Source organism: Staurois parvus, unplaced genomic scaffold (assembly GCF_062004578.1).
Source record: "Staurois parvus isolate SC_StPar_1 unplaced genomic scaffold, SC_StPar_1.0 ptg000303l, whole genome shotgun sequence".
NCBI classification, from domain to species: domain Eukaryota; kingdom Metazoa; phylum Chordata; class Amphibia; order Anura; family Ranidae; genus Staurois; species Staurois parvus.
The window spans coordinates 13,679,233-13,691,730 of record NW_028318099.1 but is presented as its reverse complement, the minus strand read 5'-3'; the positions used below and the strand labels follow the sequence as shown (position 1 = coordinate 13,691,730).

At 42.3% G+C, this 12,498-nt stretch overlaps 1 protein-coding gene across 1 annotated transcript in view; it reads right to left on the bottom strand.

The window, feature by feature from the left end:
* Positions 1-11,525, bottom strand: part of LOC149457807 (uncharacterized) — a 39,223-nt gene extending 27,698 nt beyond the window's left edge. The window contains exons 1-2 of the mRNA XM_089683272.1: positions 5,284-11,525; positions 1,695-1,847 (exon numbers count right to left, since the gene is read on the bottom strand). Coding sequence (XP_089539398.1) covers positions 1,695-1,847; positions 5,284-11,520 — 6,390 coding nt within the window. The 5' untranslated portion in view covers positions 11,521-11,525. The remainder of the gene's footprint in view (positions 1-1,694; positions 1,848-5,283) is intronic.
* Positions 11,526-12,498: the final 973 nt, after the last annotated feature.

Below are 12,498 nucleotides of genomic sequence, written 5' to 3'. Positions count from 1 at the left end.
CATTTGAGTGCGCTTTAAAAAACAAAAATATATTGCTTTTCATCTGTTTTGGTTCTCTGAAGCAAACACAGTTTGATTAAAAATAAGTTTCCTAAAAAAAACGGCCTGGTCATGTCACATGACCTGTCAAAGTCATGTGACTGGCCTCTCCTCCAGTCATTTGCTGAGAGAATTCAGTGCAGGATACCCACCACAGCCCATAAAATGCAGGCCACGATGCGTAGTAATACTGAGGATAGTGGAAAGCGATATCTGCTCTCCATTATAAATGGAGCCCAAGCCTGCAGTGGTTTCTGAACTGCATTAGTCGGACATGTGTTGTCTGAGTTGCTTTGGTGGGTGGAACACAGGCGAATAGAAAATGGAAGCCTCATAAACCATGACAACATGGAGGCCATAATGCTGAGTTATTTACAGCCAGACCCAACTGTGAGTGGCAACCAAACTCTCCACACAGTAACCTGCAGTACATACTGTTATCTGTTCTGAGTCTGTGAAAACAAAAATACACTAACCACAAGTTAATCGAAGAGTCTCAAATTTTAATTACAAATGCTCCCTCCCCCTCAGCCTGCCATACTCCCGTTGGGCTTGAGAATATCTAGAAATGATAGTCTCCATTACCCTGGAATCTGTCAGCAGGTTCCCTTGTTAATAGCAGTGCTTAATATTCATGAGTAAATATTTTAAAGAAATAATGACGGCAAACAGCCAAATGGCTGCTGAGATGAGCAAGGGGGGGAAAGAACTTCCTTTTTGAGCTATCGCACTTGAGACAGGAGAGAATATGAACAGGAATTTATCATGATTAGGGAAATGCAGTGGGGAGATGTAGTTATGGAGGAGGAGGGTAAAAAAGATGAATTTGAGCAATAATTTTAAATAAAGGAAGCCAAGTGGAATTGTTTCTCCTTCTCCGATTCTACTTGCTGAATTTTCTCCTTCAAACAATTTATGATGCCAATTATGAGGTAAACCGTATGCTGGAAGTTCTGCAAAAGTTTGGCCTGTGCAGAAGCTGTTCTCTGCAACTGCAGTGCATATGGCTTCCCTGAGAAGGCCAGGAGACAGCGTCTGAGACATTACCTACACTAAATGTTAGCAAGTCAAGGACATTTGGCTTAAAAAACACTACTTTTACAGGCATTTGGCATTTTTTTAGCCTGTAAAAGCACCTCTATGTTAGTCTGTGTCCATGCACACATATGAGTTTACAGGCATATTAGAAGAGGCTAGAAAAAAAATGATCAAAAGCATACTTTAGACAGGAGCTGCAAAGAAAAAAAAAAAAGCTAAATGCACCTAAAAACCTGTAGAAATGCCAGTCGTGTTTAGGCACATTTGAGCTTTAATGCATTCCAGTGGTGGATTAAATTAATATTGGGGCCAATGGAATCCACTAACGTTCAAATGCTTGACGTGCAATACGCAGCTTTTTTTTAAGCAACTTTTCTTCTGCTAGTCTTCTGTTATGACGTTTAGAGGAGCAAAGCAAATGCCCTGTGTCCGTAAGGTTAAGTCCAGTTTTATAATTTTTCAGGTCCAGCACTAAAATATTAAGAAAAAGTGGCAGCTGAGGTTATGTTTTTAGTTATTGATATATTTGGTGTATAATTTATTTACAACGTATACAAGGAAGGTGCTGTCTTAGCTGAGGCTTCAGTTCCTGCTACAAGCCCCAAAATATAATTTACCTTTTTCATCAGCATAGTAACTTTTGTTATTCGGTCTTGAGCACAATACCAATTCTCACTCAGCTGCTTAGTGATGTAAAAATGTTTTCCCAGCTGGTAGTAGAAGAAAAGCCTTGAAGATGGAGCCAGCATACCCAGCTCAGATCCATCCCTCTGAAAATCAATAAATCAGGTTAGTAGTCATGTATGGCATGAGAAGAGCACAGCAATTTGAATATTTTTACATTATAAATGGCAATTACAAAATAGAATTAGTCACAGCCCATATTTGATGTAGATTTAAATGTAACAGTCTAATGCTTGTTATGCCTGGAGGGGTGGGGGGGGGGGGTTAACAGAAATACACTGCTCAAAAAAATTAAAGGAACACTTTTTAATCAGAGTATACCATCAAGTCAATTAAACTCCTGGTATATTGATCTGGTCAGTTAAGTAGCAGAGAGGGTTGTTAATCAGTTTCAGCTGCTTTGGTGTTAATGAAATTAACTAGCACTAGATGGGCAACAGTGAAACGACCCCCAAAATGGTTTTACAGGTGGAGGCCACTGACATTTTTTTCACTACTCATCTATTCTGACTGTTATTCACTAGTTTTGCATTTGGCTAGGGTCAGTGTCACTACTGGTAGTATGAGGCGATACCTGGACCCTACAGAGGTTGCACAGGCAGTCCAACTCTAGGATAGCACATCAATACGTGCCATTGACAGAAAGTTTGCTGTGTCTCCCAGCAGTCTCAGGAGCATGGAGGACATTCCAGGAGACAGGCAGGTACTCTAGGAGAGCTGGACAGGGCCAAAGAAAATCTCTAATCCATCAGCAGAACCGGTGTCTGCTCCTTTATGCAAAGAGAATCAGGATGAGCAATGCCAGAGTCCTACAAAATGACCTCCAGCAGGCCACTGGTGCGAATGTCTGACCAAACAATCAGAAACAGACTTCATGAGGGTGGCCCGACGTCCTCTAGTGGGCCCTGTGCTCACTGCCTGGCACCATAGAGCTCGATTGGCATTTGCTATTGAACACCAGAATTGGCAGGTCTGCCACTGGTGCCCTGTGCTTTTCACAGATGAGAGCAGGTTCACCCTTAGCACATGTGATAGACATGAAAGGGTCTGGAGAAGCCGTGGAGAACATTATGCTGCCTGTAACATCGTTCAGCATGACCGTTTTGGTGGTAGGTCAGTGATGGTCTGGGGAGGCATATCCATGGAGGGACGCACAGACCTCTGCAGGCTAGACAATGGCACCCTGACTGCCATTAGGTATCGGGATGAAATCCTTGGACCCATTGTCAGATGCTACACTGGTGCAGTGGGTTCTGGGTTCCTCCTGGTGCAAGACAATGCCCGGCCTCATGTGGTGAGAGTATGCAGGCAGTTCCTGGAGGATGAAGGAATTGATACCATTGAATTGCCCCTTATGCTCACCTGACCTAAATCCAATAGAACACCTCTGGGATATCATGTTTTGGTCTGTCCAACGCCGCCAGTTTGCACCTCAGACTGTCCAGGAGCTCAGTGATGCTCTGGTCCAGATCTGGGAGGAAATACCCCAGGACACCATCCGTCATCTCAATAGGAGCATGTCCCTATGTTGTCTGGCATGCATACAAGCAGGTGGGGGCCATACAAACTACTGAGTACCATTTTAAATTGCTGCAATGAAATTTCAGCAAAATGGATTACCCTGCTGCATAATTTTTTTTCACTTTGATTTTCGGGGTCTCTTTGAATTTAGTCCTCTGTAGGTTGATAATTTTCATTTCCATCAAACGATGGGGCATTATTACATTCCTAACATATTATCCAGTACATATCAGTATAGATATCCAGCATGATAATTTTCCCCATTGAGATCTGATGTTTTCAGAGTTTTCCTTAAATTTTTTTGAGCAGTGTATTTTTTTGCTTATCACTCCCTCAGCAGCTGGCAGTCTGCTATGCTTACATTCCAGACCTGGAATGTGAATGGGCCCTCAATGTGCTCATGTACACTGCAGGACACACTGGTCTTGCATTGTACATGATGGCATCACCAAAGGGGTCAGTCAGTAAAGCCATTTTGGGGAACCAGTCATCCAGTAGGAGGAATCTTGCAAAAGCAAGGCATAAGAAATATATATCCAACTTCTATTTTCATAAACATGCTTCCATTATCCTGTAAAAGTTGTGTAATGTATCTTAAAGCTGTTCTTCACCCAACCCTTTTTACCCCTGCTTACCGGGAGGTGGATTCTGTACATTTCTGATACTCACCCACCCATTGGATCGAGCATTGTCCCCTTGAGATCTTCCCATCTTCTGCCACCACTCGGTCTTGTACCGCCATGTTGTTTCTGCCCTGATTGAGAGGCCCACTGGTTTAGCAGGCAAGCCTCCAGGTGACGTGCAGCTAGGCCTGCCCCCACCTCCTCTTTTGTGAATGAAACACTATGCCTCCTGGGATATGTGACATGTACAGTATACTCCATAAGGCACAGCAAGCACTGTGTATGGGGGCATGGCCAGACTTTTCTCAAGGAAAATATGTCATAACATAATAGCATGCCGAGGTATAGGTTTCTAAAGAGATACAATGTGTGAAACATCAATTGGGCTTGTGCTGGGTAAATAAAGCTAAAAATAAAATAAAATAAAGCTAAAAGCTCAGCTAAATATATTCCAGGTGCATTAAAAAAATGTGTTTAGTGTTTTGCAGTTCAATTTTTTTAGAAAGCAGCCACAGTCTGAGTAAAAAAGCCAGTTTTCTGACAACATGCTGCAGAGAAGCAACCTTGCTCTCTGGGTGAAAACAGTGGTCTTTGCGCAGAGGTCAGACACGCCCCTCGCTGACTCAGAGCTGGTAGTCTCCAATCAGAAGTAGTTATAAGATTTGCTTTAATAGCTTAAATATTTAAACTTAATGTATAACCAAACTTTTTTTTAGACAGAATGGGGAATGGTTAAAACTTGTCACAAAGTAAGGGGCATTTTCCTCTTAAGGCTTGTTCACATCTATCTGTTTATGACGTCATGCATTTTTCCTTGATTAATTGATATTTGGTTTTGAATTCATGTCCATCACCATGTTCCCTTGGTACAGTTCTCACAGTTTCAAACTGGGAAAAAAATGGCTGAATGGAGGCTGTATTATTTCATTAAACAAAAATTGTAAATCAAGAAGCCACTATATTCCAAACAGCAGCCACTTTCAGTGACCTCCATGAGCTCAATAGAACCATATGAGTGTTTACTGAATATAAGCAGATCCACTACAGACATAACTACTAGTGTAGTGTGTGTTTATATGTATATGGGGAATGTTTCTCCTTTTTAAATAATTTTATTAAAAATATATTTTAAGATTTTTTTTTATGTTTACATTTCAGTCTTGTTTCACGTGATTTTGTCTTTTTATTTTGTGCGCTGCTGAAGTACCATAAAATTTGGCTTGATCTTATTGAATTGCTTTGTAAGAATGTTGGTGCTTAGATTTTAACTAAGTAACTAACTATTTATTTGGGCTCTTTCAGATTTTATTTGGTGTCTCAAAATACTCTTAGTTAACTTACTTTACATTACCATCTGAATTTCATAAAGGGAACTAACCAGTGTGACAAGAGCAATGCTGTTCTCCACAGTCACGTTTTTTGTTAAGACAATCCCTGAGTCTAAAAGTGTTAAGCCTTGTCCTTGACAGTCTAGAAATATTCTTCTTAGTTCTTCTTGGAATGCATACTCATTCTGCTTGACTAAAGATCCATATTCATCTTGTATTGGTTTTGTAAATGGAACAGAAGAGGCTGATGCGCAATTATATGATGCATCAGGAGAAGAACATGCGCTTAGATTACCTGGACCTGTGGTATCACATAAGACCTGGCTGCTTAGATCAAAGGAGAGATTTTCCCTTTGACTGGATTGATCTTGAGAGGTATTATTGGACTGAAAATTTGATTTTAGTAGAAAGCTTGTGACTTGGTAGGATTGGTCAGGAAAAGAGGCTATGCTCCGGCAGGGAGGATCAGCAAAGGGGGACATTTTCTGGTATGGTAGATCAGAAGAAGTAGTGCTTTGGTAGGGTGGATAAGGAGAGAAGTCAGTTCTATGGTAGACTGGATCAGGAAAGGAGTTTATACTATCATTGCCTGGATCAGGAGAGGACACTGTGCTCTGGTAGGGTAGCTTAAGACAGGAGACTGTGGTCTGGTAAATGGTATCAGCAGAGAAACTATTAGTTTGGTGTTGCAGATCTTCAGAGGAGGTTGCCCTCTGGTATGGCAAATCATCAGAGGAGGTCATGTTCTGATAAATTGGATCAGAAGACTGTTCACTGTAGGATGGGTCAGTGGAAAGGTTTGTGGTATCATTGGCTGGATCAGGAGAAGAAGCTGTGCTCTGGTAGTCAGAATCAGAACAGCTTGTGATCTGGTGTGGAGAATCATCAGAGGAGGTTGTACTCTGGTGTGGTAGTTCATCAGAGGAGATTGTGCTCTCAGTAGCAAGGTTTGTCCTAATATTGGCTAGCTCAAGAGAGAAAGCTGGGTTCTGGTAATAGGAATCAAGAGAAGATCCTGTGATCTGGTGTAGTGGATCAGCAGAGGAGGTTGCGTTCTGATGTGATGGATCATCAGAGGAGGTTTTGCCCTGGTATGGCAAATCATCAGAGGAAGTCATGTTCTGGTAGATTGGATCAGAAGACATTTTTCTGTGGTAGGATGGGTCAGTAGAGATGTTTGTCCTATGATTAACTTGATCAGGAGAGGAAGCTGGGTTCTGGTAGTAGGAATCAAGAGAAGAGCCTGCGATCTGGTGTAATGGATCATAGGAGGAGGTGGTTTTCTGGTGTTGTGTATCATCAGAGAAGGTTGTACTCTGGTGGTGAGAATCATCAGAGGGGATTGTAAACTGGTGTGGTGGTTCATCAGAGGAGATTGCGTTCTGGTAGAATGAGTCAGTAGAGACGCTTGTCCTAAAATTACCTGGTTTAAGAGAGGAAGCAAGGCTCTGACAGTAGGAATCAAGAGAGAAGCCTGTGCTCTGACATGGTGGATCATCAGAGGAGGCTGTGCTCTGGTGGAGTGGATCATCACAAGAGGTTGTGCTCTGTTGTGGAGGATCATCAGAGAAGGTCATGCTCTGGTGTGATGGATAATTAGAGAAGGTAATGTTTTGGTAAGTTGAATCACCAAAGGAGGTTTTGCTCTGGTAGAATGGGTTAGTAGAGAAGACTGTCAAACCAATGGCTGAATCAAGAGAGGAAGCTGGGCTCTGGTAGTAGTAATCAAGAGAGTAGCCTGTGTTTTGGTGTGGTGGTTCATCGTTGGAGATTGTGCACTGGTGGAGTTGATCATCAGAGGAGGTTGTGCTCTGGTGTAGAGAATCATCCAGGGAGATTGTGCTCTGGGGTGGAGGATCATTAGAGGAGACTGTGCTCTGGAGTAGGGGATCATCATAGCATATTGTGCTCTGGAGTGGTGGATCTTCAAAGGAGGTTGTGCTCTGGTATGGTAGTTCACAAGAAGAGATCATGTTTTGGTGAGCTGGATCCAAAATAATTGTGTTGTGGTTGGATAGGTCAGTAGAGAAGCTTGTCCTATCATTGGCTTGATCAGGAGAGGAAGCTGAATTCTGGTAGTAGAAATCAAGAGAAGAGCCTGTGATCTGGTGTAGTGAACCATGGGGGGAGGTGGTTTTCTGGTGTCGTGTATCATCAGAGGAGGTTGTGCTCTGGTGGTGAGAATCATCAGAGGGGATTATACTCTGGTGTGGTGGTTCATCAGAGGAGATTGTGTTCTGGTAGAATGAGTCAGTAGACAAACGTTTTCTAAAATTGCTCGGATCAGTAAAGGAAGTAGGGCTCTGGTAGTAGGAATCAAGAGAGAAGTCTGTGCTCTGGCATAGCAGATCATTAGAGGAGGTTGTGCTCTGCTGGAGTGGATCATCACAAGAGGTTGTGCTTTGGTGTGGAGGATCATCAGAGAAGGTCATTCTTTGGTGTGGTGGGTCATCCAAGGAGGTTGTGCTCTGGTATGATGGATAATTGGAGAAGGTAATGTTTTGGTAAGTTGGATCATCAGAGGAAGTTTTGCTCTGGTAGATTGGGTTAGTAGAGAAAACTGTCATACCATTGGCTGAATCAAGAGAGGAAGCTGGGCTCTGGTAGTAGTAATCAAGAGTGCCTGTGCTTTGGTGGGGTGGTTTATCGTTGGAGATTGTGCACTGGTGGAATTGATCATGAGAGGAGGTTGTGATCTGGCGTAGAGAATCATCCGGGGAGATTGTGCTCTGGGGTGGAGGATCCTTAGAGGAGACTGTGCTCTGGAGTAGGGGGTCATCAGAGTACATTGTGCTCTGGTGTGGTGGATAATTGGAGGAGGTATTGTTTTGGTCAGCTGGATCATCAGAGGAGGTTTTGCTCCGGTAAAATGGGTTAGTAGAGAAATCTATCATAACATTGGCTGAATCAAGAGAGGATGCTGGGCTCTGGTAGTAATAATCAATAGAGGAGTGTGTGCGTTGGTGTTGTGGTTCATCAGTTGAGAGTGTGTACTGGTGGAGTTGATCATCAAAGGAGGTTATGCTCTGGTGTACAGAATCATCTGAGGAGGCTGTAGGTTGGTATGATAGATCACCAGAGGAGGGCATGTTTCGATAAGTTGAATATAAATCAAATGTGCTATGGTAGGATGGGTCAGTAGAGAAGTTTGTCCTATCATTGGCTGGCTCAGGAAAGGAAGCTGTGCTCTGGTAGGAGGAATCAAAAGAGAATGCTATGATATGGTGTGAAGGATCATAGAAGGAGGTTGTGCTCTGGTGTGGAGGATCATCAGAGGAGGTTATGCTCTGGTGTTGTTGATCATATAAGGAGGTTGTGCTCTGGTGTTGTGGATTGTCTGAGGAAGTTGTGCTCTGGAGTTGTGGATTGTTGAAGGAGGTTGTGCTCTGGTGTGGAGGATCATCAAAGATGGTTGTGCTCTGGTGTAGGGGATCATCAGAGGTGGTTGTGCTCTGGTGTAGGGGATCATCAGAGGTGGTTGTGCTCTGGTGTACGGGATCATCAGAGGAGGTTGTGTTTTGGTGTGGTGGGTCATCAGAGGAGGTTGTGCTCTGATGTAGAGGATAATCTGAGTAGGTTGTGCTCTGGTGTTGTGGAGCATCAGAGGTGGTCATGTTTTGATAAGTTAGATCCATAAAAGTTGTGCTTTGGTAGCATCGGTCAGTGGAAAAGTCTGTGGTCTGGTAGGATGCATCAGGAGAAAAGGCTTTGCTGTTATTGACTAGATCAGCAGAGGAAACTGCACTCTGGTAATGTGGATTAACAGAGTATGTTGTGTTCTGATATGGCAAATTATCAAATGAGGTTGTGCTCTGATAGTGTGAAGCAACAGTTGAAGTGGTGCTCTTGTATGGTGCATTATCACAGGGGGTTTTACTCTGGCATGGCTGACCATCAGAGAGCATCATGTTCTGGTAAACTGGATCAGTTTTGTTCTGGTAGAATGCACCATGAGAGACGTCTGTGCTCTGGTAGGATGAAACAGTAGAGGATGTGGTATTGTTGTCTGGATCAGGAAAGGAAAGTGTGTTCTGGAGGCACTGATCAATGGAAGAACTTGTTCTCTGGTATGATGGATAATCACTCGAGGCTGTGCTCCTGCATGGAGGATCAGCAGAAGTTAGGCTTTGGTATTGTGGTTCAGAAAAGATTGTGCTGTGGTAGACTGGATCAGGAGTGTCGGTTGTACTGTAATAAAGTGGATCAGGAGACCCGCCTACTCCCTGGCAGGGTGGATCAAGAGATGAAGCTGTGTTGTGATAGGCTGGGTCAGGAAAAGATGTTATGCTCCAGCTGGATGGCTCAGAAAAGGAAGTTTTACTCTGATAAGATGGAATTTTGAATTGAGTATGGGTGGGGGTTGTGCTCTGGTTGGTCATATCAATAGTGCAGACTTTGCTCTGCAAAGTTGGGTCAATAGAAAAGGTTGCTTTCTGGTACAGTGGATCAGCAAATGTATTAGTGCACTGGAGTGGAGAATGTGATGAAAGACCTGTGGCATTATGTTCTCTTTCCATGGTGTTTGTCCCCATATTGGATGGACTATGGTATAGCACAGATTTTATATTTGGTGTCTCTTTTATGTCTTCCAGCTGAGGGCACTTATCTGAAATTGTGCTATTTTCAGTGCCCTTGGTTTGAATTGTAATTACAGATGTTACATGGTCCTGTAGCTCACTGTCTTTAAGGAATGCTGGCTTTAGAAGTGTAATGTTGTTACCGTTATTAGTGTCACTTTCTGCAGAAGTGGCCATATTTGTGTTGTCTGCAACACTGGATATGCCTGACTGTGCTGTTAGCCTTCCAAGCGTAACACCTTCTTCCTTAGAACATATTTCAACATGTTTAATGTCCTTGTTTTTAAAGCCCATATCATATATGCCCTCGTTTACACTACTGAAGGAAGGTTGGTTCTGTTGTCCTTTTTCTTTAAAAGAATATATTTGATTTTCTTCACAGTGCTTTACTTTTGTGAAGTAGCCCTTTACCAAATCACAATCAAGATCTTTCTGACCTTCAGATCCTTCTCTATGTTGAATATCAAAAGAATCATGATCTTTAATGGGTATGGGACATTGAAGATTCATTTCCTGTTCAGGTGACATTGTTTGCATAGATGCATTTATTTGCTGCCTGGATGGACTACATAAAGGTCCTAAAGGTTTTGTTGTCAAGAGCACAGAATTTTCACAAATGATCTCACCACAGCATGTTTCTACAAATTCTGTGCCACAGGTTGGCATCCCCTTGCAGCTGTTCTTAGGCAGACAAGATCTTGGCACATGCCATACTTTGGCCAGAGAAGATGTATTATATAATTTGTCTGAGACACAATCTTTGATGTGGACATTTTGTATATACTGACTTTCTGCTTTAAAAAGTTGTGGATCGGAGTGTTTTACCGACATACATTTTATTTCTTCTTCAGCTTTTTTAAATTGACATTTATCTAGTGTGCTCATATAAACATCACTTAAATCTTCATTTTCCATATCATTTTGACTGATTTTAAAATCCCTTTTATTCTTCCCCCATGTATTTAATTGTAGAGTTTCCAAATCACTGTAGAGATCAGTGGTATTGTCTATTTGAAGTTCCGAGTCCCCTATATCTGTAGGAAATTCACTTTGTATTGCCAACAATTTGATTGATCCATGTTGATCAGATATTAGGTCACTCATCTGGGTTGCTGCAAAAGGATCTTCTGAAAATTCACTCTTTAAAAAGGCAAAATTCTGTTTGGGGTTGAGGAAAGTTTGGCAATGTATATGCAGATTCTGACCACTTTCAGGCATTTTGTTAAATCTTGTGGTTTTTGTTACATAATCTGTAGGTTTAATAATCTTTGCATAATTTTCCAAATCTTCTGCCATGATAACATATGATTTTCCAGTTTGAGTCATATCCGAAAATGTCTCCACACTAAATGGCATAGTGATATTATCTGTAGGCTTTCCTTGAAAAGAAATTGGTGCAAAAGAGCTTGGTTGCTGATCTATTAAATGATCAAGTATGTTGGTTTGTTGGTCAACATTTGTGGGCTGTTGAGCTGAGGTTTCACTAACTGCTGTTCGAAACACATGAACATGGCTCTGAGTTCCACCAGAAGGCAACATCTCTGCAGTAATATCAATATCAGTCTCGGTTGTTATTTGATGCTCCATTGTTGCACCAATACCCTCTTGAGCCATGGTAGTCTCTTGTTTTTCTTCTTGTTCGATTCGGGACTTTGGGCAAGGAATATGTGGACTAAAACCATGTCTTGAGAGCTCGCTGTTCTTATCCATATTTTCTATCATGATGCTGTAAAAAGAAAACAATATTAGAACAATTTTGTGAATCATTTCAGTTATTTCTTGATTTAGTCAATATATGTTTCAGTAATAACTATTTATAATTAAATTATAATTGGTAAGGGTAAATGTTGAGGGCTTGCTCACACCATCAGTGTTGGCCTTTATTGCCCAACGCAAGGAAATGGCAAATAGCCTTATGTCCTATGGCTTCAGTTCACACCAACATGCCGTATTGGTGTATACTGAAAAAATAGTATGTGTAGCTTTCTTGCAGAAAACAGCACATTCTAACTTTCTGCAACATATCACAACACACTGTAGCGTAGGGTAAAAGCATTGTTAAATAAAAGAAAAACAAGGGCTATAAAAACAAATTGCAACACAGAAATTACACTTAGTGTTCTGGATTGAAGTATACACTATAGAGGGATCTGCTTTGTTCATTTTTTATGTCTAAGGTCTACAGCCAGTTTAAAATTAAAATCACAATGCAAGCATGGTAAATGCTTAGGACTGCATGTCAGGAATGGACTTGCCAATAGTGGTGGGACTCACCTGCCTTGTGGGCTGCAGTACCAGGGCTGGCCAGTGGGTGCTCTCAACAACCAGAGGTTCACTTCGGCAATTAGCCATCACCTGGGGCTGATTGCAGGTGGTGTATTTAAGGGATGGCCAGACCTGCAGTCTGTGCCTTGGTGTGTGTTTTTCCATGGGCCCCTGTATCTTGTAACCTGCATTCCTGTTCCTGTTTCTGCCTGACTTGTTGCTGACCCTGCCTGATCCTGACCTCTGCTGACTTCTCCTGTTTGATCCCTGGCTTGTGACCCTGACCATTCTCTGCCTGACCCCCTGTACCTACCTGTCCGTTAGTTGCTGTACCCGGCTCGTGACCTGACTACTCTCCGCCTGCTCCTCCCGTACCTACCTGCCCGATAGTTATCGACCCGGCCTGCCTGACTACGTTGTGCT